The sequence below is a fragment of the Thunnus thynnus genome, chromosome 6 (genome assembly GCF_963924715.1).
Source record: "Thunnus thynnus chromosome 6, fThuThy2.1, whole genome shotgun sequence".
In the NCBI taxonomy this organism is placed as follows: Eukaryota; Metazoa; Chordata; class Actinopteri; order Scombriformes; family Scombridae; genus Thunnus; species Thunnus thynnus.
The window spans coordinates 26,162,165-26,187,630 of NC_089522.1; the positions used below are offsets into that span (position 1 = coordinate 26,162,165).

The 25,466-nt window shown below is 39.3% G+C and overlaps 3 protein-coding genes across 6 annotated transcripts in view; 1 reads left to right on the forward strand and 2 right to left on the reverse strand.

The window, feature by feature from the left end:
* Positions 1–25,466, reverse strand: part of klhl12 (kelch-like family member 12) — a 124,768-nt gene that overhangs the window by 24,010 nt on the left and 75,292 nt on the right. For all 4 annotated transcript variants that reach the window (XM_067593017.1, XM_067593015.1, XM_067593018.1 and 1 more), the window contains 2 exons: positions 7,741–7,817; positions 1,674–1,838 (listed from right to left, as the gene is read on the reverse strand). In XM_067593017.1, the coding sequence (XP_067449118.1) occupies positions 1,674–1,838; positions 7,741–7,777 (202 nt within the window). In that variant the 5' untranslated portion in view covers positions 7,778–7,817. The remainder of the gene's footprint in view (positions 1–1,673; positions 1,839–7,740; positions 7,818–25,466) is intronic.
* On the reverse strand, positions 12,283–13,901 carry cebpb (CCAAT enhancer binding protein beta). The gene has a single exon (XM_067593029.1). It carries the CDS (start codon positions 13,667–13,669, stop codon positions 12,764–12,766), a length of 906 nt encoding a protein of 301 aa, XP_067449130.1. The 5' UTR covers positions 13,670–13,901; the 3' UTR covers positions 12,283–12,763.
* peds1 (plasmanylethanolamine desaturase 1) lies at positions 18,098–24,393 on the forward strand. The gene is made up of 6 exons (XM_067593030.1): positions 18,098–18,634; positions 19,581–19,700; positions 19,844–19,935; positions 20,058–20,202; positions 20,311–20,523; positions 20,605–24,393. Exons 1-6 carry the CDS (start codon positions 18,499–18,501, stop codon positions 20,724–20,726), a joined length of 828 nt encoding a protein of 275 aa, XP_067449131.1. The 5' UTR covers positions 18,098–18,498; the 3' UTR covers positions 20,727–24,393.

Consider the following 25,466-nt stretch of genomic DNA (forward strand, 5'->3'; position numbering starts at 1 on the left):
ACAAACACAATAAAAAGGAAAATGACATCAATTGAAAGATAATATGGACATAAAACAAGAGACCAGAAATACAGTTACAGTGCAGTTAAGAAGGTTCAAATTCAATAAAGAGAAAAGAAAGTGCAGGAGAGAAATCAATCAAAGTCACAGGAGAACAGCAGTTTTTAAATGCAGATTTGAAAAGGGATAAAGTTGGGGAACATTTAAGATCATCAGGAAGTTGTTTATATTTGCGTGCAGCAGTGCAGCTAAAAGGAGCTTCACCCCTTGTTTCAGACTGGAGGCCTTAACAGCTGACCGCTTCCTAAAAGACCTACAAAGTTTATATACTTCAAGTTGTCTTAGAACAAAATATCTCCAATTATCTCAGGAAATCTTCCAGTTAGACTGTGTCTGTTGGCGTCTTATCATGCGCTGTATATTGTTGCAGGAAATATATTCAACATTATGAGTACTGATGATTCTCTGTTTTCAGGAAGGCTAAAGTGAAGTGTTTTAAACGCACCACAAGGTGGCTCTGTGAGACTGTAAAACTCGTTGGTTCCTGGCTGTTTCTTTTAGTGACTACAGAGTCTTGGCTTTTTCTTGCAGCCCACTCTGTCCTGTTTTTGGTATTGAACCTGGATTTGCTCATCAATTATCTTTTATTTATAGTGAACTGGAGTCAGGAATATTCCTCTACTGGCAGAACACACACTGCTTTTAGTTTTTAAGTGAAAATTGATGCTGTATGCTACAAATATCAGTCTCATTTTGTTTGCTTCTGTCTATAAGAAAAAGTATTTATCATGAAAATGTTGTTTACCTTCTAAAACTGGACTTTAAATTCTAATATTGGTTCTGGCCACTCTTGCCACAGGAATTAAGGATATAAAATGAGTTTGTTTCTCAACAGTTTGCTGTCTAAACACACCCAGTTCCTTTTGAAACACCCAAATCTTTGTTGGTGTCCAAACTGCCCACTAAACAAGGGCTGAGAATGAGTTGAGGTTCATTTTAGTGTAACGGCCACAACAGTGATACAGAGTGTACACTGAGAAAAGAAGAACATAAGAGACATATGCATTGCTTGAGTAAACTTCACCACACTGGTGGAGTGCAGATGATTTGGCAACTTGGCTAGAACTTCCTGTTTTGGAAATAAGAGGCAGGCACTGTGCTGTACAGGAATGTGACTTAAACAGAGTGAGTAATAGCACTCCCAACCACTGCTGACGTCAAGCAAGCCAACAAGATTGAACACGCACTCATCTGCAGTAGGAAAACTACAATCAAGGTGTGACCAAGGACCGGAAGTCATCTTAAAGTCACAGATGTTCTTTTGAAACTAGAGTCTGTCTGATCTGACAGTTGTCATGACTCATGCTCTTTGAGGTGAAGAGTATAATTGTTTTGGTGGTATACGAATAATTAATAAGGTAAATGTCAATGTCAGTCTGTTATCTATCTATGTCATCTACCAGGCCTGCACCTTTTAATGGTTTTGATATGGGTAATCAGAATATGACATTAAACTTTTCATACGTCAAAGGTGCATTATGTGTTAACTCACAGTGCTCCCTTACTCAGCCTAATTGTGAACAATGCTGACTCCACAGTCACAATCGACCAAAAAGGATATCTGCCCTGCCCTGCTGACTCTTCCAGCATGTGTCCCCAGTTTAGTTATTAACCTGGAACTTCCCAATAGCTGGCCAGCTGTGAGGGTGGGTGGGACGATCTTTGACTGTAAGTCTCTTTTGTAGCCTGCAGATCATTTTCACAGGGAGCCGAACAGGGATCAGGAAATTCCTGAACGCAAGGGGAGTCAGGCCTTTCCAAGTGTGACTCTGCAAAGTCTGAGTCACAACACACGCACACACACAGACACATAGACACACACAGACACACCAGAGTTGTACAATGGAGGCTGGAAACAAGGAAGTGTGAGTGCACCGTCAGGTGTACCATGTCTCTTCTTGCCCTTATCATTTCAAAACTTTACAAAGCCGAGGGAGTGAATAAGACTTAGCTTTCAGTATCGACCTGTGTTCATCCAGTGTCTTCAAGTACTGCACTCAAATACAACTTTGAGGTTCTTGTACTTGAGTATTTCCATTTTATGCTACTTTATACTTCTACTTCACCACGTTTCAGAGACTAAATTTATACTTTTTACTCTATTACATTTATCTGACTGTTATAGATTCATGTTTTGCATGAAAAACAAATAAATACAATGCATTGTTAACCCTTACATGTCCCCTCACAGTATCCCCTTATAATTAATCTCTATACCAAATTTCTGAACTACAAATCTGTTTTCCCATTCATAATGAGTCATTAATAAATGGGTGATTAATCTTTAATTAAGCTTTCAGAGAGCAGAGAGAGTGTCTTTAGTTGTTTATGGAGGAAAAAACATTGAGTCACACTATATTATGGCCCTGTGTTACATGAAACAGGAGAACAAAGCAGCCATCATGATTTAAAAATAATATATATATATATGTATGGGACATATTTAAGCTGGAACACTATATTCTGGGTGCACAAAAATAAAAAGAGTTGACATATTTCTATTTTTGTATATTCTGGGTTACTTAAGGAAGAGTCATAAAATTGCAGAACTGTGTTTAGATGGTGTTTAGATTGTTTTAATTGCTCTCAAATATAAAAATAGGTCAAACCTGATCTGAACAGTAAGGGTTAAAGGAATAGTTTAATGTTTTGCGAACAACTTCACTTTCTTGCCAAGATTTAGACGAGAAGATTGATACCACTCTCCTTCTTGTTCGGTAAATATGAAGCAACCACCACCAGCTGGTTAGCAACGCTGTTTTAACTCTAAGGTTTTGTACGGATTAAAACAAAAATAGATATAACATGTTTATTAGTGAGCTTTAGGATTTAGTTAAGTTTGGCTAGCTGTTTCTCCCTGTGACCAGTCTTTGTGCTAAACCGAACAAACAAGTTGCTGGCTGCAGCTTCATTTCTAACAGAGAGACATGAAGGTGATTCCCAAACTTTTTGGCTTCTGACCCTTCACAAAAAGAATGTGTATTTTGAGGCATCTTGTCAGCAGTTGTAAGCAGATTTCCCTGCTACATTTCTGTTTCAAGGCCCAAATATCTAAAACTATCATTCAATATTTCTTTTTTTAAAAAAAAGCAAAGATTAGAGAAAAGTCCAGAAGATGACTACTCATTTGTGTACTACTCCATTAATCATTTCCTACTTTTATCTAGTTGACCCTTTGGAGGGGGGGCTGACCCCTTGGTTGGAAAACACTGGACTTAACTATAAAGTAGATTAAATGAGCTCCACTTCAACCAACTACAACAGTAAAATGTCGCTTACATGTTAATGCACCAGTATAAGCAAAAAATACTTCTGTACGTCCACTTGAGTAAAGTTTTGAATGCAGGACTTGCAGTTGAATATTTCTACATTGTTGTATTAGTACTTCTATTTATGTAAAGGATCTAAGTACTTTTCTTTTTAACCTCAACACAGAATAGTGGGTCTTTACTCCTAACCAAACACTATGATTGTTTTTTAGTCAAATGGAAAAGCACCGTGTTGTTGTTTTCATTAGACTGCAGTCACTCAGTCAGAAGCTGATCTCTCTGGCTACGTCTGTTGAGACATTCACCCGTGAGCAGTTCCTGTTCCTGTTCCTGTCCCCCCTGGCTGCTACTGCTGTGGACCAACCGTCAGACACACACATCACTGTGACATATAGTGTTTTGAATGTCATAGGCTAAGTTCATGCATGTAGGTCATAGCGTAAATACTGAGAGGTTGAAGCTGGTGCTTCCCCTTGGGGTGCTTTGTGCTCCCGCATCCGTTCTCTCTGAACGCACTGAAGTAGTGATGACGTCGACATATGGTCCGCATGTAAACAAAGCCTGCTGACCCGCCTGCCTCACCACAGATGTCACCGCTGTATTCTTTTGGGGTTTTTGTTGATGTTTATATCACAGCAACTGTGGAAACAGACTACTGAGAATTTGATCTGCTGATGCACGGCTGAATCTGTGACAGAAGTACCCACATGCTTGTCAGTGATTCTCTGTTTGTAACAGGGTAAAAGGTAAGAAGTGGTGAACGTGAGGTGGGTCACATAGTTAAGCAAGTGTAGGAGGAAAAGTGTTTTGATGGCTGCCACATCTGTCAACACACCCTACTTCCTGTTGAGTAATCTGTACATGTAAAAGCTCACACATCACTACTACTATCATGTCAAACTGGTATCTGTGATTTCACGAGTGTACGACAGAGAATTTACTGTACATTTTACTGTTTTATTTTGCAACAGCTAACTATCAAAACACTATTTCTCTTTTTAAAATAATGACCTTCAGGCTTTTTTACATGCAGTCACAAGATTTCATCCAAAATAAAACAATCTTCCCATATTTTTATCTTCATATCATTGGTTGAAATTCACATCTATCCTCCTTTAATAGTAGATATAATACTTTTCCCCCTACAAATGGTAGCAAAGATAAATGATAAAACCTTTAGAAACAGGGATGTCCATCCTTCACTCCTTGATTTAATGAATATCTCCAATTTACAGTAAGTGCCCCTCTTACGTCTGACATTCACACAGTCATCATTATCATTGCTTAAACATGTTTAATAGGGTGCAGGAGAGATTTTCACTTCCATAATATTGATGATTCGAGAGGCCTGGTTGTCAAAATAAAACGGGATGTTGGTATAAATGAACAGTGTGTCACAGTGAGAAATCTAGGAAAGTTTTTGAGGAGCGCTTTGAGGAACAGTGCCATGAGCTGAACTTTCTATATCCATCGAAACTTTGGCGCCTTGAAGGAATAGTCAGATTTCATCATTTTTATGAGATCTGTAGTATCTTTAGTAATGGTGTATCATTCTTAAATGAATGTTCGCTTATATCTGGTGACTGAATGTGGAGGATTTTCTTCATGTGAGGTGACCCTGAACTCATATCCACAAATCAATTGAATATTGATGTTGATATTGATGAAATCTGAATTAGTGCTTCCTTTTGGGTGACTTAAAGTGTCATCTTCTGTTTGGTAGTACACAGTAAATAAGTATATTTACTGCTGTTCTTTTTATTTCACTTTAACTTTTTTATACTTCTACCTCACTACATATTAACTACAGTTACTAATTACTTTGAAGATTAAACATTTACATACAAATCATATGATGATCTTATGAAATTTGATGTAATGTTGATGCTTAAACTACCAAATGGTATATAAAGTAATTTCTTTCCTTCAACCTTGACCAAATACAACATTACATTGATATGTGCCTGTCAATACATCCGTAATATTCATCCAATAATACAATGTAGACAATATAACACTCTAAAAGTGGGCTTTTCTGCATAATAAGTACCTACTTTTCTTAAATAAATGTTTATATCTGACATGATCACTGTTTATCAACCCAGCAGGTTTCTCAGGTCACAGGACAGCTGTTTCCTCCAAATAATAATAATAATAATAATGATAGTAATGACAATAATGACAATAATGACAATAATAATAATAATAATAATAATAATAATAATAATAATAATAATAATAATAATAATTGCATTTATAAAGCACTTTTAAAGCAATAAACACAAATTGCTTTCCAAAGAGAGGAAATTCAAAACCATAACAACATTAGGGACAATTGCAAGAGGTAAAATAATGAAACACAGACATACATATACACATATATACACAGGCCTATATCTACATAAAATAAAAGATAAAAACTCTCAATGAAAGCAAAAAATCCAAACAGTTCATGACAATAGAAATGTAGTCTATGAGCTGTTATGAGAAGCTTTTCTATAAAATATGTTTTAGACAAGATTTAAAGACAGAGATAGAATCAGCTGATCTGATGCTCAGTGGGAGGCCGTTCAAGAGCCGAGGAACCGGTACAGCAAAGCCTCGATGGCCCTTTGTTTTTTAAATATGGACTCTGGAATAGTTAGAAGACCCAGACTGGCAGACCTGAGGGGCCTGTTTGGACGGTACAGTGTAAGGAGCTCAGTTATATACTCCAGGTGCCAGATCATTCAGAGCCTTGTATGTGATTAAGAGCACTTTAAAATGGTTTCTAAAAGAGACTGGAAGCCAGTACAGTGAAGCCAAAATTAGTGTGATGTGAGAGAATTGCTTTGTTTTGGTCAGTAGTCTACTTGCTGAATTTTGAACAATTTGGAGCTGCTCCAGTGCTCAGTTGGTCAGGCAAGTAAACAAGGCTTTACAATAATTGAGGCTGGAGGATATACGAGCTTCTCTGTGTTACTGAAGGACAGAACTGATCTCATTTTGGAAATATTCCACATTTGATAAAAACACGGCAGGACTACTTTCTTTACTTGTCGCTCCAGGCTCAAGTTACTATCCAGAATAACACCCAGATTTTTTGTAGCTGACTTTATGTTGGGAGTGAGGGGGCCAAGGAGTGGCTGCATTTGTTTTGAGACATGTTCAAGGCCAATGATGAGAAAGTTTCAGTGTTAAAACTTAAATGCAGCACTTTTAATTGAAATGGAAGGTATTTACATTGTGGTATTGCTACTTTTAAGTAAATATTAAGTGACTATGTCCTCTACCACTGCTGTCTTTTATCAAAAAAAGTAGGTACTGCTCTTTAAAAAGGCTCATAATATGATCTGTATGATGTTTTATAAGTGCAGGTGCCACACTTTTGAAACAGTGCGCTCTGAATTCAGGAAGTAAACTTCAAAAATATTTAAATATATTCTAGAGAACTGTTTTCCAACCTGAAGGTCAGGACACCTCAAGACTAATCTGAGGGGTTGTGAGCTGTTTCACAGGATAAGAAAACAACATACTTCATTTTTGCTACACACATTTTTTTTTCTTCTTCTTTGCATTTCTATTTCTATTCTATAAATATTATTCAATGGAACAACCTGGGTAATGAAAAATCACTTCATATGCTCATAAACATATGCAACCTGTGACGAAAGTAAACGTTCATTTAATTTAAGGGGTCACAAGTCAAAAAGATTGGGAACCACTGTTCTAGAGGATCTTTTGCACTCTGTGTGGCATTTTTTTTATGTAACAATGATGAAATCTGTATTTTCTAAATAATTTTAACATGAGAGGTATGCTAAAATCACCACAATCCATATTTATTCACAGTTGTTATTATTAATTTAACAGGTACAATGCACAATGCATAGATTGCAAAAGATACAGCCTAAAGGTTATTTTCATCTGTAGTTCCTGGGCGGAGGTCACTGGCGATTTGCACAATTGACACTTTCTCCTACAGTTTCAATTAACTATTTTCCGATCAGATTACAAAATTTTGTAATATCTTGTGAAAAGGAAGGTCTCACCCATTTTTGCAAGGCTTAATTCAGACATTGATGTTAGTGATTTTTAAAATAACTTTACTTTACTTTACTAAACAGTAAGAAGGCACCTGTTGGTCACTCTGCGTAAAGAATAGATTTAACCTTCATATACTGTAAGTGTCTTGAAATAAACTCTTCTCACACAGGAATGTTGCTCTAATTATTAAGCCAACACTCATTTTGCAAGGATGGCCTGATGTTACACAAGATCTGGGCAGTGATACTTGCTGTGTAGTGACCGCAAGTCACTTCTGCACGTCAGTTTTGTGTTTTCACAGTCATCTACGACTAAATAGCAGAAGTGAACGAAGATGTTGAAATTTTGGTTCACTTCAAGACAGATCATGTTCTGGTCCGTTTACCGTAGCTCAGGCGGTCATGCTTCCCGTTACAACCCATGTTGCGGATATCCGGTGCTCCTTTCACTTAGAAGAAGGAACTGTAATTAAACACGCAAAATCACAGTGTTAAAAATCACCAATACTTCACATTTATAAATATCTGTTTTAGTTGTGGCTAAAAAGATGACACAAGTTTGTCATGAGATGGCAGATGGTTCTTTAGAGTCATGTTACACTACACTGTTAAAGATATACACAAACTTTACTGAAAGATTAACCACAGCTTCATGTTTACGAAATCAATTTCAGCATCTGAATCTCCTAACTCTACCCCCCTAACCCTGATCCATAACCCCTAACCCTTACCCTACTCTCAAACACTCACACCAACTGCAACTCAATGCAAGTTCTCTAAATTTGAGGTTATATGATTCATCATTTGTGCTCTGGGTAAATTTCAGGCTGTGAGATGAAACAAAATGATCAAAATTATGAGCAACTTATGGATCCTCAAAAGCATAACTGAATACTTACGTTTGTCTGTCTGGTTTTGAAAGTTTGGACCAGAATCAAAGTTGACTCTTCCTGCTTCCAGTTGCTAAATAATAAAGCATTTTGGAGGGAGTAGTTGGAGTATCACTGTGTTAAAAATGTTTGATCTGCATTTAGTTTCAGGTAATTTGAAACATCCCTTCAATCAGCAAAGTAATTAAAGGAATTAATGTGTAAAAATGGCATTTACATATAAAACAAAACAGGGCCCAGAATAGAACCTTGAGGTACCCCGCAGCTTAAATGTGATCAGGTGGATATAGAATAACAAACAGCAAAAGAGAACTGTATCTGGGAGATGAAATAGGATAAAAAGTACCTGAGAGTGGTGTCTAACTGAACCAGACAGGTCAGGATAAGTCTGTTGATATTCTATATTTTCCTATTGTCATTAAATCCTGTGAAAAGACCAAAACCAACAATGATTTGATCCTACCATCAAGTATTCTCTGTGTAGCTAGAGCTTGATATATCTTGTTCCTCTGTGCCATAGAGCTCAAAAACACAATAATAAGCCATACTGTTGCACTTGGAGACATATCTATCCATCACAAAGAACACAGGCGCTGTCATTTATTTTGTGTCAATCCCACATACACCATGAAAATACTCACTAGAACACCAAATGTGTATTAATCTGCAGCTAAAAATAGTCAATTCAATTTTATTTGTATAGCCTAATATCATACATCACAAATTTGCCTGAGGGGGCTTTACAGTCTGTACCGCAATACAACATCCTCTCTCCTTAGAACCTTGATTCGGATGTGGAAAAATTCACCACAATACCCTTTAACAGGGAAAAATTGGAAGAAACCTCAGGAAGAGCTACAGTGGAGGGATCCCCCTGACAGGACAAACAGGAAAACAGAATGACAAAAATACAGATAGATTTATAACACAGGAAGAAGGACGTCGAGCAACTTCCAGGTGCAGCCAAATAGACAGGACCTCAGCCACGCGCCCTCCATCACCATGGAGACCTGGAAAGTGGACAGACTACACATAAACACAGGGGGAAATCACATTACAGCATCCAAACACACACACAGAGGAAGGAGAGACAAGGAGACCATACACACAAATATAAACACAAATTTGTTAAACACACTTGGAAAATGTGTATTTCTCTGTAGCTAAAAAATAGTCCTGAACAACTTCACTACTTCCTAAAAATGAGAGCATACAGCTGTTTTTATGACTTATCTAGGCCCTTTTTTAAAAAAAAATGCAAAAGCTTTATGTCTTCAGTAGGGATGAATGAGTAGCAGAAAGAGTAGGGAAAAGTATTGATAGACGGACTAACACATTGTTGGTTTTGGTCTCTTCATGGCATTTGTAAAAAATATTGAACACCACCAGCTTTATCCTTTAAAATACATTGATCAAATATGTCAAAATTAGTATTTACCCACAGTATTGAACTGTATTAACAAAAAATAGTAATAATTTTGCTATTATTGTCATGTGCTGTTTTGTTTGTTATTGGTTTGATGACTGCCTTGATCATGAAGATGTTACGAAGCAAAGGTCATGGCCACGCTATGTTTGTTATGACCTGTGAGGTGAAACCAGGAACAACAGCTGAACGTTGGTTCTGCAGTATTAATATGAACATGTGTCACACTTGTTTCCATAAACTCTAATCTGTGGAGATGCCATGCAACTTCATTTCTGTTTGTTCCATGTTCATAATACCAGTTAACTTCGACACGCTTTTGTTTGGTATACAGGAGACTTTATGTTAAACAGTGACAAATGTGTTGTGAATCTGGTCTCGGACAAACTAAACAAGCCAGAGGAACTGGACCAAAGCCAAATGAAATTATCAGAGGGGTTAAATAATAGAAGGCTGAGCTTTCAGCATCCGGCTATTTTTGATATTTTGGGAAACACAGGCTGACAAAATGTACGAAAAGTGTTTTGAGGAACAACTAGTGCAAAGCGCTAAAAACACATATTAATGTGACTCATAAGTACAAAAATCTACCATTTCACAACTGGTACAGAGTGAACATTAGAATGACAGGTGTGTATGTGTGTGTGTGTGTGTGTGTTTTGTCTGTTTGTATTGCTTTATCAGCGGAGTTTTTAGGAGGCCAGTTGGCCTGTGGAGGGGCTGTGATGCAACAAGGACTTTACGGACAGACACTGCCCATTGACGGTAAAATGTGGAAAGGAGGCTGGGCTAAACTCTCAAGAAAAGAGGTCATCCTGTGTGGGAATTTCCCTCTCTCCTGTCACCATGTGAGCCAGGAACAGGGAAAGACTGCGTGGGGCTCCAATAGGAAACAAGGGGTCATCGAAGAAAGAATGCCTAGAATGTTTGAATGAATCTGCGCCAACAACGCTGACAGCTACGAGAGCAGCGAGAGAGAAAGGATCTGCTCTCAAACACAGTGGAGTGTTAGATGTTGAGCTAGTCACACTTTATTTACACTTTGTTGCAGTGATTGTGTTAAATATGTTTTTAAAAATGTGGAACTTTTAATAAAATCTGTTAACGATGTTTTTGTGTTTGCACTGGTTTTGTAACCAGTAAGGCCTAAAGCCAAGCCACAACTACTTACAGCCATTGTCATGTACATGGAGGATAACAATGTCTTATTTAAATGTGGGTGTAGCATTCTTCAAGTGGTGATGTGTTGGAAAGGGAGGATATTGCGCAACAGCTCAAAGCTAAACTGTTCATCTCGGAGTGTGTTGAAATATCCACAGTATTCAAAATGTCATGTCTCACCACACAAAATAGCAGGACACAGTTTTTTTATTTTGGAGAATATATAACGTGACTTTTCAGTGCCATTATATAGTAAATGTGCCCACTCTTGAAAAACTAGCAGAAGTGGTTTTTCCTCTGTGCTATTTGAAGAGAGAAAACACTCCCCACCCTGAAATTGTGACAGATCACCTACAAATCCCACCATGCTCCTGCTCCTTTCTTTATCTCCTCTGTCTGGGGGTTTGCTTGCTCGTGACAGATATGTTTCATTTTGTGCACACAGTGAAATGCAGTCAGAGGGCTCGGTAAATTCCACTGCAAACCAATTGTCAACTTATCTATAATGTCTGGTGTAACCTACTTCGTCACTCCCATTTTTAACTTCTATATTTTCTGCTGAGTGTTTTCCACTTGAGGGCTGAATGAGGTTTGCTCAGGATTATTCATATCTCTGCCGCAACGACTCCCAGGTCTCGGCTGTTGAAAGCATGACCTGAGGTGGTGTGAGGAGGTTAGTTGCTGATTAATTTCCATGCAACCTTGAACCCCTCTCTGGGCCAGTGGACCCAGCAGACTATTGACAGAGCCGTGCGCTACAGATAAAGCTAACATTTCTGTGCTGCATGCTGTGTGACCGAGTCTCTCTCTCTTTTTTTTTTTTTGCTGCTATCAGCAGTATCATTTCAGCATAAAATTGTTGATTCAGGATCTGAAGACTTTTGTGTCAAATCACTGAGTAAACAGATGAATGTAAATGATTCTGGCGTTAAATGTTAGCCAATAATAGTGTGGAGAGTCTCTTTCTTGCTTCTTTTGGTCAAATAAACACATTTTGAGGGATCGCGTTACCTTCTTACCTATTTACAATCCCCATTTAGTAGGCCTAATCTCTATTCAGTAGCTGAGAAGGTTTATATATCGATGTACAGCTGATGTAATTCTCTGTCTTGGTGTTACAAAATGATAATGAATAGTGATGTTGGTGAGCCGAGGTGTCATTAAAATGTCTGTACGCTTGTAAAATTCAGTTTATGTCGAAGAAGCACCGTCACATTCCTACAGTATGTCGTGTGTCTTTCAATTTCGGGATAAAAGATTGCAAATTTGCCTTACAGTCGAGCCATTTTTTTTAAAAAACAAAACGGCCATGTTTTCTAATGAAAGACGTGATAATACAGTCTGACTGTCATGAGTGTGAATATTTAAGGCAAGCATTACACCCGCTTGTCTGTCTGTCTGAGCCTACACCTCCTTCAGAAAGGACAGAAAAGAAGAAATTACAAATGAAATTGTTTTAACAAAGTATAAATCTGTTTAATTCAATAAAATATCAAGTACAATTAAAGCATTTCACCTTTTTAATATTAAATAATTAGACTTATTTCATTCACTGCCAATAGTATTACAAAGAGTTGCATCATTTCACTGCAGCACAACTCTTCCCCTTGACAACCATTGCTCCAAATACACAAAATGTATAAATTCACTCGCATGTATGTAAAACCTGCACAGAAATACTGCATGTACACAAAATTACATCTGGGGAATAAAGCTAAGGTGACATGTCAAGAATCATGAATGATTGCGCAATCCATGCACCCACTTTCTTCAGTCCCATTCAAAGTGTCCTTGTAAACTGGTGGCCGCTGTCTTCACCCGTGTAGCGTACCGTGTTCAACCCTTGCTCAGTGGTTCACCTCCGGCTCTAAAGTCCATCAATGATTAGACAAGCAGCCCAGAGAGCCGTGTTGAGTCTCTGCTTGGAGGCTTCTAACATTGTCCGGTGGCAGAGAGTAGGTTGCGCAGGGTGGCCAGCTCTCTGGACAGCTGCTCCACACGCTTTTGTAAACGATCGTTCTCTGCAGCCAGTTCCAGCACTTTATGTTGAGTCTCCAAGTTGCGCAGTTTGGCTTTGTCCCTGCTCTTCCTCACGGCGAGGTTGTTCCTCTCCCGCCTCATCTTGTACTCTTCACTGTCCTTGTCCAGGCGTTTCTTTGGTTTCCCGCTGGACATTTTGCCACCGTGCGATGGTGACCTGCTTTTACCTGACGGGGCAGGTGTGCCGGGCGGGCTGGAGCAAGTCGAGGACGCGGTGGAGATGTTTCCGAGACTGCCGCTGGTGGATTGGTAATGAAGGTAGGACCTCATGTCAAAGCCAGACGACCCGTTCTCCATCTTTGCGTCTTCCTGGCTGTCGTCTCTCTCAGCAGCAGCAGCAGCAGCAGTTCTGTAGCGGCTCCCGACGACTTCAGGGCTGAGCACACTATCCACCCGGGTCTCCTGCAGCTCGGTGTAACCCAGCGCGTAGGGCTCCCTGGGGTCCCTCAAGTTGTCGCGCTGACTCGTCTCCAGCTCGTTGAGCAGCGTGTAGTTCTTGTAGTTCGCTGCAACTCTCTTGATCTTATTCTCAGCCAGGAAATCTGAGAAAACGTCCCCCTGCTGCTGGTGCTGTTGCTGCTGGTGCTGCTGCTGCGTCTGCGCCGCCAGCTGCGGATAGTGCAAAGCTGAGTCCAGGTAAACACTGAAGTCTATCGCTCTCTCCCGCTCTTCAATTCCCAGCTCCGTCATCGAGTCACCGAGCCTCCAATAAGAGCTGCCGCCGCTGATGGGGCTGATAATGCTGTCTCTACTGTGGATAGCAAAGCTGCCCTCGTCGTAGAAGCCGGCTACTTCCATGGATCTTAACACCCGCCGGATTGCAGGAGCATGGAGGGCTGAGATGAGGCGCCCACAGTGGTTTTGGTTCAAGATGTCTTTTTAAGTTGTGAAATGGCTCAAGAATGTGGTGCGTTTAAATCCCCTGTGTCACTGACTGTCTGTGGTAACATGCAGTGAGAGATACTTTGAAGAGGTTGTGCTCATGGATTGGGAGGAATTGACAGGTCTTCCTGACTCCGGAGGTTTTATTACAAGCGAGGGGCGGAGTTTAGCTGGGCAGGTGTGTATGACGCGCAGCGCGGAGCCAACCGACAAACCTGTGCTGTCTTTAGAGGACTTTCACGCATTCATCCGTGTCTGTTTGTAGATAATAAAAACGAACTCACCAGTGAAATTCATGTTTTTTTTTTAAAAAAAAAAAGTGTGTGTGTGTGTGTGTGTGTGTGTGTGTGTGTGTGTGTGTGTGTGGCACTTGTGATAGTTGTAGTTCGGGACAGCATGAAAAGGGAACCAACATCAGCCACTTAACCACGAGACCCGGAGCCACTTGCACCGTGACAAAATGCAGTGAGGACTTTCAACCAGCATTTGTTGACACGCCCTCTAAAAGACACACTTCATGAACTCGACAATAATGGAAAAATCCCACTCAGTGATAACCTGTTTACCCCTTTTTCTAAGTTAATGCTTATTCATCTCACAACAAAGATGCACATGAAAGTAGCACTGGACACATCTCCTGACAGCTGTTTTCCCCACGTTATTTACTGACTAGTTTAAACCAGTCTCCCTGTGTGTGTGTGTGTTATTATTGTTGTGTGGTGAAACTATCCAAGATGATGCATCCACTCCGATGCCGTGTAAGGGGTGGGTGTTATGAGAAATATCGTCAGCCGGTTCATGTAAACGATTAAGTGTGTTCTTTCTAAGATGTAATGTTTTATGATGTTTAATCGTGGTTTTTCGCAGAGAATTTAGCTGGAAAATAAAGTTTACATATAAATAGACCACAAATATGCAGTATTAACCGGATACAATGACTCAGGTGGCCCCCGTGCCAAAAACGGGTCGTTACGCTTAAGTCTAATGAGCCTTAGTGTTGGCTACACTGGCTGTTCTTAACTTGACTCACAGTTCTTGTATTCCGGGCTGTGACCAGGGCCAAATGATCTGGATTTATATATAATATGAAGACTTACTGCCATCATGTGGTGAATGTTGAGAATTGCAAATGAACGATAATTACATAGCAAAAGAGCCGATGTGAGTGTTTTAACGTGCCAGTTTCGATTCTGTAAAGCCAAAACACTTTCTGTTTGAGTATGTTTTAAAAAAAGAAAACGCATCTGTCACCCTTCCCAGAAACATGACCTCTTCCCTTTTTTCCCCAACATTAACCTCAAAAATGCAGCACACTAACTCGAAGACAAAGCGCAGGCAGCACATTATGGCTTCTCTCCAAAATTGTTATTATCTATCAGTTTATGAATGATATATTGCTGGACGTTGTGTCCATTTAGTTGCGTTAAGTCTCTCAGTTCAGCTAACAAGTGTGTTCTGGATGTAGTGCTCTCGAGTTAAGATGAAGGGAGGCTGATAATTTGCTGTCTTTGCCACTTAACTTTGAAATAGTTCACCTCTTACTGTCAGATTATCCAGTTCAACGGAAACTTGAAAAGAAATAAAACGTCTCATAACTCACTTATATTCACTGGCTTTCTTGTTTAAAGTGATGTTTTGCTGTTTTGTAAATCCTATTTTGTTGTTACTGTTGTAGCGGCAAACTAAGAATGAAAAGGCCACTGATGCAGCATGGGGGTCCAGTCCAGCGTCCATACAAAGTCCTTCCAATTTATTTATCAAGGTAAGTAAACTAACAAAAGAACTAAGAAATCACAGCTCCTGCTGCCTCTCCTGCTCTGCTATAAAACACAAAGACCCTCATGTCAGTCCTGAACCTGTGAGACAATTCACAAAAATGAACAAAACACTAGTAAGCTAAGACTAAATAACCTAAACAAGCATAAAAGTAAACTAAACTAATAACTAGCAAAAAAAAAAGAACATTGAAATGTAATATAAATGAAGCAAATATCTAGAGTAATCAAGCACTCAAAACAAATACTAATTATTATTAATAAAACAACACACAAACTAACAAATAGCTCCTACATCTATCCTGCTGATTTGATATTTAATGCTCTTAATGTAAAGCACTTTATAACCTCCGTTTCACGCCAGTGTTACACGTTATTCTGTGACTTGTTAGAATCTGTCACTCGATTAGCTGCCTTTTTCCTTTCTGTTTCTGTTTTAATTATATGCTTTTTGCTTGCTGACTTATTAGAAAGGACAGACACAGCCACAGACACAGACACACACACAGCCAAATTAACTTGTAAAGACGCCCCCGGGGCAAAAATGTGCTGTTCGGCAACGACTGATCAACGTTGACGCCTCCAAGTTCCAAGAACAGAGCACACAGCAGACAACACACATCAACTTCATCACATTCCCACAGATCCAGGAACTACGGAGAACTTATGTGCTGACGATTACATCACCTGTCCCTGGGTTTTCTAAATAATAAAGCTCAGTATTTTGGGGAATATGAAGGTACAGCCAGTAGCTGCTTAGCTTAGTTTAGTTTAGCACAAAGGCTGGAAACAGTGGGAACAGAATATAAAATCCACCTGCCAGCTTTAGAGCTCTAGAGGTGCTGGCAGATGGATTTTTTTTTCACCTTTGGCAGAGCCAGAGAAGTAGTTTCACCTTGTTTCCAGTCTATTCATCAAATTAGCAAAAATTAATGGACACACAGTGAATTTGGGATTTGCAGTTCCCTGTTTTGCCTGGTTGGTAATCCAGGCTTGGACACACATTTCGAAGTATGTAGATCTGTTACTGGAATAAAAGTAAAAATACCACATTGCGAAATAAACTCCATTATAAGTTATAAATGCAGAATTTGAGAATTTATTATTTTCTTTATAAAGTACATAAGTATTATCAGCTAAATGCACTGTAAGTATTACAAGTATAAGTACTCATTATGCAGAATGGTCCCATTCACACTGTCATAGTATTATTCACTGTGTATCTTATTATTGCTTTATTATTTCTGATATGTAGGAAACACTTACATGTTGCAGCTGGTTGGGATGGAGCTAATTTGAAGTAATTTGTGAACAACTGTGCTGCCAATTTTATAAAAATACGTCATATTTTTCTAAGCTGGTCATGTAAATGTTCTTGAATCTGCAAAGTGACCAGTAGCTCCAGCTGTCAGATAAATGTTAGTGGAATAAACAGAATAATATTTCCCTCTAAAAATGTAGTGGAGTAGAACTAGGAGCAGAAATATAATGTGGCATAAAATGGAAATACTCAAGTGATGCACAAGTACCTCGATATTGTAGAGCACAGTACTTGAGTAAATGTACTTAAGTTACATATTCCATCACTGCAAATAGTGAACCTATGATATTTACAGTAGGGTCACAAATATTGTTAGTTACTACAGAAACTGGTGGCCAGTATAGTGTTTGTCAAAGAGTGGTGTAAAGTAACTAAGTACATTTACTCTAGTGCTGTACAAGTACAATTTTGAGGCACTTTTACTTTACTTGAGTATTTATATTTTCTGCTACTTTATACTTCCACTCCACTACATTTCAGAGGGAAATATTGTACTTTCTACTCCGCTACATGTATTTAACAGCTTTAGTTACTTTTCAGATGAAGATTTGACACAATGTATTATATAACAAGCTTTTAAAATGCAACACATTATTAAAGATGAAACCAGTGGTTTCTAACCCTTCTGGCTTTTGATATCTTACAAAAAGCAGTGTGTAGGCGGGTCACATTTCAGATGTCTATGAGTTGTTAACAGCTCCACCAAATAGTTTCCCATCTAAACTTCTCACATGGTTTCATTTAAATGTTCAAATGGTCCAATATTTCACCAACGATCAAAGATTAGAGAAAAAGTCCAAAAACTGAAAACAGATTTGTGTATCAGAACTTTGTTTTTTCTTCTTTCCTCTCCCATTAGTCATCTCATGACCCCTAAGATTTATCTGCTGACCCTTTGAAGGGGTCCAACCCCCAGGTGTATACAAAGTAGTTCAAACTAGCTCCACCTCCAGCAGCTACAACAGTAACATGCTGCTTACACACTGATGCTTCCGTATCAATAATCTAATGAAGTCATATATAATAATATATCAGTCAGAGGGACCAAACCACTACTTAATACTTTAACTATATTTTGCAGCTAATACTTTTGTACTTTTATTTAAGTAGGATTGTTCATGCAGGACTTTTGCTTGTATACTTTTTACTTGTTTACTTGTACTTGTTTTACTTGTATTGAGTATTTTTACATTGCTGTATTGGTACTTCTACTTAAGTAAAGGATCTGAGTGCTTCTTCCACCACTGCTGTTGAGCCGTTAACACCTCACCTGTCAGTTTCTTCGGTCTTTTTCATAACTGAAGCAGTTGTGTCACAAAAATCTCTAACACCTGTTGTAGTCTGTATGTCCTTTTAGAGGAGAGAGAGCTCCATCTGCTGTACATCCAGCAGAGGGCTGAGAGCACAGCGGGCACCAGGCAGGACGGGTGGGGTCAGGAAATGCGGTCTTTCCCCGCTCGCGAGCCTCATTGGTCAATCAGCCGCTTCTGTTACGCTTTCCCGTCCTGTGATTGGTTGCTACGCTCAACGGCTTTCACTTGATTGGCCGAAAAGGCTTCGCTTTCTGTGGGCTGAGAAGTCGATGATTCCGTTTGTTCCTGGCTACGAGTAGAGACGCTGAAGGGGCTGGGCGGGCCCACAGTGGAGAAATGGCGAGAATGGTGAACGAGAACGGCCGTGGAGTGGAAACACAGAGCCCCGAACCGCAGGGACCGGGTCGGGGGACGGCCAGATGGGGCCCACAACACGCCGGTGCCCGAGAACTGGCCAATTTATACTCGCCAGGTGAGTCGATCCCCTCCGCAGCTCCGTCTTACGAGCTTGATCCCCCCGGTTCAAGTGTCCATAAGTGGCGTGACATAACGTCAGCCTTTATTTAGTTACCGAGTAACAAGCTGGAGGAGCTGCTAATATTCACAAAGAAGATTATCGTTAACTGCTATAATTAAATGACAGTGAGCAAACCAGCTTGTTGCAGCCACACCGCTGTTGTTACACAATAGGAATCATGTGAGATTGGTTGAATTTGTGTCTGAGTCGCTGCCAGTTGTCCTTTGACATTTCGAGCATCAAGCAGAGGTTAGAAGACTCTACTGCGTCTGCTTTAGGCTCACAACAGAAGCCTCATATTGCCACGGAGTTGCTGTGACCTTTCCTAACAGTGTTGTTTTTGTTAAAGTTAACTCAGAGAGCAATGCAAGAACTAATAGTCCAGTAGCTTACATCTTGGCCAGTCCTCCCACCATTATTCATGGCATTTGAACTTGTCAACACAATGTGAACGGCCTTTACGCCCATTAAACAAATACTTTGACGCCTTTCGAGCTCCTCATATCAGTTTAAGACTTGCATGTGACAGCTTTGACTGTACAGAGATCAGACTTTTACCCGCCAGAGGGTTTTTTTTGTCTTTAAGTTTCCAACCTTCTTTAAGTTGTAAACTGTGGACAGGTATTTCAAGCCCAGCTGCTCACCAGAGTCATTTAACAAGTAAAGTGCAGAGGAATGTTGCCTCACTATGTGCAGATTGTCACTGTTGCAAGAAAAATCTCACCTGATAATTAGGTAATGCTGACCTTTGAGACATTTTGGTTTGGACTAGATGATGGTACATCATGTTCAGCTGCTGTGGATTTGAGACGTTTAACAATATGCTTGCATATCTTATATTTCCAAGTCTGCTGCTCGTTTGTTGCGCTAATATTTACGCTTGTTTTGTTTTTCTTTAAAGGCAAAAGATGTCAAGAATGGATAAGTGTTGTCCTCTGCTTCTCTCTCATGGCCTTCAATTTCATTCACCTCCTTGCCAATTTCCATCTGGGACATTTGTGGTACATCGTGTTGGGCATTGGTAAGCACACTAACAAAAATATTTAGTGTACAGTTAACCTAAGGTTGCATAATATAGACTGTTTCTCTCCTCATTTTATTGATTCTTTCATCCTTTTTTCCCTGCTACTCCCCTCCTTCCCCCCTCCTCAATCTCATCCTCAGTGGCAGGAATACTCACCGCCGACTTTGCGTCAGGAGTTGTTCACTGGGGTGCTGATACGTGGGGATCAGTGGATCTGCCCATCTTTGGAAAGGTAAAGTATCCACGTTTCAGTCTAGAATACATCACTCTAAATAATCTGTTTTTAGAAAGGAACATTTTTCTGTATTTCCTGTTTTTCACCCTGCTGTACTGTCTGTCCGATCCGTCCCGCAGGCCTTTATACGACCATTTAGAGAGCACCACATAGACCCCACAGCCATCACCCGTCACGACTTCATTGAAACCAATGGTGACAATTGCATGCTGACCATAGTCCCGCTGGCAAACATGGCCTTCAACTTCCTCACCCTCTCCCCCGGTGAGTTTTGTATCAACAAACTGAGCTGGACATTTTAGTCTACATGAAAATATTATAATCTGATTTTAATCTGTTCCCGTCTCACCTTGTTTCTTCTTTTAATTGCAGCGGAGATCTACCATATCTACCCCTTGTACTGCTACTTGTTTGCACTAGCCATCTTTGTGACGCTTACCAACCAGATTCACAAGTGGTCGCACACCTACTTCGGCCTCCCTCGCTGGGTCGTGTTCCTACAGGACTGCCACATCATCCTTCCCCGCAAACACCACCGCATCCATCACGTCTCCCCGCATGAGACGTACTTCTGCATCACTACAGGTTCGTCGTTATAAAATCAGCCTTATTGTTTCGTAGGTGAGCGTCCACGGCAGATTTTGTCACTGAGCTTTGTCTTTCCAGGTTGGCTGAACTACCCTCTGGAGAAGCTGGGCTTCTGGAGGAACCTGGAGGATATTATCCAGGGCGTGACGGGAGAGAAGCCCAGAGCAGATGACCTGAAATGGGCTCATAAAGTCAAGTAACGCCGCAGGCTAACTGCACCCTACCTCAGAAGACGCTGGCTCCGTCCAGGCTTCTCATCCCCTTTTTGCCTCACTTAAACTGTAATCCATTGGAAGAAAAACTAACAGTTTCTGATGCCATAGCTTTAAGTCTTGCACATTTTGTCTGTTTTTTCAAGAGGAGGGCTTTGTTGGAATTTTACATCACTCACGATGGAGATCATCATCTCAAATTGCAATATATCCTTATATACTCCTTGTATGTCTAACACAATTTATCTGTTTTTGAGGTGATTTACAGAGGCTTTATTGCAAAGAAGGTTTGGTCAGACACATAATTTGCAATCACTTTCCAAGGAGATTAAAAGATTTCCTTCACTTCAGAATATTCAAACAATCCCGAGCAAGAATACTTGAAAGAGGAGAAAAAAACCCACTTTTTTTATCTCCTTCAGAGCCACCACTGATCATTTGTAGAGGTGATAGATCACATTATATTTAGCACTGCTTTATTTTCTCTGGATCGGTCTTTGCGTCTATTTGATGTGCAAGTGATAAAATTGGATTTAGACTTGGGTAAGTAGTAGACGTGGGGTTAAACAGGGTTTTTGGATGCTTTACCAATGTTAGTAGCTAAAGAACAAATTGGTTAATTACTGTTACATTTCTTTTTTACCTCTTGCACATTTGGGTTCAGCTGCACACTCTTGGAACTGTTTTTTTTCTCGTGAGGTGATGACAAGATGTGATTTTTTTTTTTTTTTTTTTAAATATTCAACCAATTCCTGTTGTTGCTTCAAGCTACTTGCTTCAAACAAAGACTCAGTCATATTTAACAGTTCAGGCTTTGTCAATGGCTTTGTCAATCTGAGACAATGATTACAGTTACACTTTAAACGCCAAAATCATCCCATCAGGATGCTAAACGACAGGTCTGACAGCTCAGAAAACAGAAACCAAAAAAAGGAAAAAACAAAAAACAAATTGCTGTCAGATCCTCAGCTGGCATTATGATTGGAATTTTCTAGATGATATCCGGCCAGCGTGCATTGCGAAAATGTGCATTTCTATTTTTAACGATAATGCAAAACGCATAAGTTAAATAATTTTCAGGAAGAGTGTGAACATAGAGGTAATTTGATATGAAAAACTCACATTGAAATGTGTGTAACTTTAGTCAATGTTGATGTATGCCATTAGGAAATGTGGGCAAATAGAAATGTATCTTGTTTTACTTGTAATCTTCTCAGATGATCATGTGTCTTAGGTGAAAAGCATTTTTTTAGATTTTGACTCATTAGCAGTCAGGAAAGAGGCACATGCAGTCTTGTCAAGCTGCCTTACACGCCGCAGATGCAGTACTTGCGTATTTTTTTTATTGTTTCTTCTTCTTCTTCTTCTTTGCGTTGTCGCAATGACTATTCTGTCTTTCTGGGATTTGTCTCTCGGAGTTAATCACACGCAGATACTCCAAAGTTACGTGCCAACTTGATGTAACACTGTTTTCACTCCTTACATCTTGCTCTTCTTTTGTATTGTGGGAAGGAAATGACAGTTTCTAGAGCGTAACATTCCCCTTGAGTAATGTTGCCATTGTGTACCGTCTTGGTAACTGCGACAAGCAGACTTGGTGATGTTACAAGGGCTTCAGTGAAGGCTGACGATCCAGGATTTTCTTCACTCTATAGATGAGATTATGTAATCAAGTAACTGGTTGAAAGTTTGTTTTTTTAAAAAAATGCTTTAGTCAGTAATTTGTAAATGTATTGTACAGCGAATAACTATGCAGTGTAATAAGAGGCCCTTAACTATACGTCTTAACTCATCTGATTAGATTAAAATGCCTTTCTTTTTCTAATAGTTTTCAGATATTTGCAAAGTTGGGAAACTGGAGCTTGAAGTTTTAGCTACTTATAAAAGTGCATGACAAAAAAAATTTACTTTTTAATTAACATGTCACTTACACAGATGTAAGAATGCATGCATGCATACAGCATGTCGGCTTGTGCAAGCAATACACTGGGTCACCAGCTTTCCTTTTGAGTTTGTGTAAAACAGACACTTAACAGGGAGGATGAAATTTATTGTACTTAATTCAAAAGATGTCCCCAAACTTTGACCAAATGGTCACACGTTTGAACTACCAAAATATTACCTTCATTCCAAGGAAAACCTGGCAGAGTTTTGAGGTTTTAACAGGAGAAGCTAATCTTGCTGCTCGGCCGGGTTGACCTGGTTAAAAGGATTATTAAGCTATATAGTCAAAGTAGGAAATTTAATGATAGTAATAGTTCCTTTTGGAGCCAAAATTATGTTTTATATTATGTAATATTCCAGTTTTTGAATCCTTCATACTTGATATATTCACCATAGGTCAACAGCAGAAGTACACTGCAGACTGCATAGTGCTTGTAGAGTATTGTGAGAAGCAGTTTTTGTGTGCGCTAGGTCGTGTAATTATATATACTGGTAAATGGATGCCGTTTTGTGTTGCTGCAGCAAAGTTTGAGGCCCGCTTATTCAACTCCTGTAGTCCTTTTTCATCAGTATTAGGAAATTACATTGTTTGGGCACTGCTAAATGCGCAGTTAGTAGACACATTGGAAGCCTGACAAACAATTTACTATGTAAACAGGAACTTTGGCGTTGGCTCTACTGGATGCTTCTGCGCTTCAGTAAATTGCTTTTTGTGATAATATAAGAGTTATGACGATTTTAAGAAAGTTTTGTGTTTATGTAAAACTGCAAAATAGGTAAATGACAAAGGATAATAGTAGAGATGATATGCCATATTTAGTTTGGAGATATTTGGTGAGCTCAGAACAGACCCATACTATAATAATCTTTGACTCATGTTGTTATTTATGGGTGTCATAGTGAGGAGTCAGGTTGTGAGTATAGATGTAACATGCGTTAACTTGTTCTTCATTCTTATTCTCCAGATGAACTCAGGATTGTGGTTAGATTGAATTAGTTTAATATGAATTGGTGATTTAAAAAAAAAAAGCACTCCATTAGTAAAGTTAAGGCAGATATTTAGATGATAAAAGTTATTTATGTCACTCATTTCCATCAGATTTTGTTGGCCAGAGTAGCCCAATGATTTTAAATGCATTATATTGTAGCCATATATGAGTACAGTTAACCTCTTGTTATTGAGGTAGAATTTGTGATTAAAACTGTGTTTGGTTTTTCGGACTCACAGAAAATGGGCTTTCCTTGGTGGATTTGAATGGTATTTTTGTGACAATGTGTGATTAACTAAATATTTTCCCACTGGAAACAATTTTGTGAAAACAAATGAACATGTTAGTAAGTTGGGTGGGCAGTTGTCGTCGGTATGTTTGACATGCTGTGTTGAAATCACTTTTGTAAAGATCCTTGGACTTTTTATTGAATTGCCTTATCCTCTTCCCTGATTGATTTATTGTAAATCTTGCCAGCGATATGGGAAAACAATTTATTGACTGACTTTAAATTGCCCTTCTCTTGCCTCTCGCGTCGTCTGAGGCAGGACCCATATGGATGTTGTAGTTGGTTATGTAAGCTGGTGGTGATGGAGTTTTAGATATCAGAATAATGCCTTGATGCCTTTTTGTTGTCTTCCATTTGGGAGACTTACAATGTGTATATTAAACTGTATTTATAAATAAACTAAATAAACGGTTAATAAATTACCACAATCTGATTTCTGTGAAAGTGTTTTTCTTTTTTTTCCATCTGTTGACAGATAACAGTACTCAGGAGCATCTTTTACACAGTCAGCACAACCTGCAACAGACAAAACGTCAATGCGGAAAACCACATGGCTTTGGTTTTAAGATGCTGTAGCTGTTTAATTAGGCTACACACACACACACACACACACACATTAGTTTCTTTCCTGCCTCTCTTTTTAGGTCCATCAGCCTTTTTCACAGAGGACATGCTGCTGTGTAAATGATAAAATTAATGATGGCTGAGTTCCATTAAGCTGTTTCAGTTTCCTGGTATTGTGCATGCTGGTTCACTGATGCAGAAAATGCAAAAATAGCGCGCTAAGACAATTAGTAGTAGGCTATATAATGTACACTATTACTATGTAGTACTGAACTAAGATAAGATAACCTGTATTGTCCCCAATAAAAATTGTCTTAGACCATGAGAGCATGCAGAGCTGCTATACCTCACAACATCTAAACAACAACAGCCGTCAGACAACATCTAGTGCAAAAGAACAGATCATACAAACATAAGAATGTAAAAGATGTACAAAATAAATAAATAAAATACCTGGATGCACACAAAGACTAGCAACATGCCCAGTAAAAAAAGTGCTCACATCATGGTGACGAAGAGACCTAGTCCTTGTAAATGGGACACACTCACATGACTTTACTGGGACACTGGGAATAGAATAGAGCCATCGTTAAGGTTATCAGTAACACCTGTGCTTTTCCCTCTATGAAAGTCAAAATGTCTGCTGTGAAAATGGCCTGCTACTGATTAATTCATGTGCTGGCGCTTGTTGGACCTATTTAAGCCAACCCTGCTGTCCCTGGTTTCGGTTTGTCATCTTTGCAGCCTTCAGCGCTTCTACTTTTCTCACTCATCCTCACACTGATGCAGCTGACCCTCACACCCCATCATGATTTTGTAAATAGTTATGTTTGTGTATTATAAATAAAACATTGACAGTTGAACTTGACTCGTCCTCCTTCCTTCACACACTTTGAGATGTGATTTGTGACCATACGGAGCAGCTGTATATTTGTACAGCAT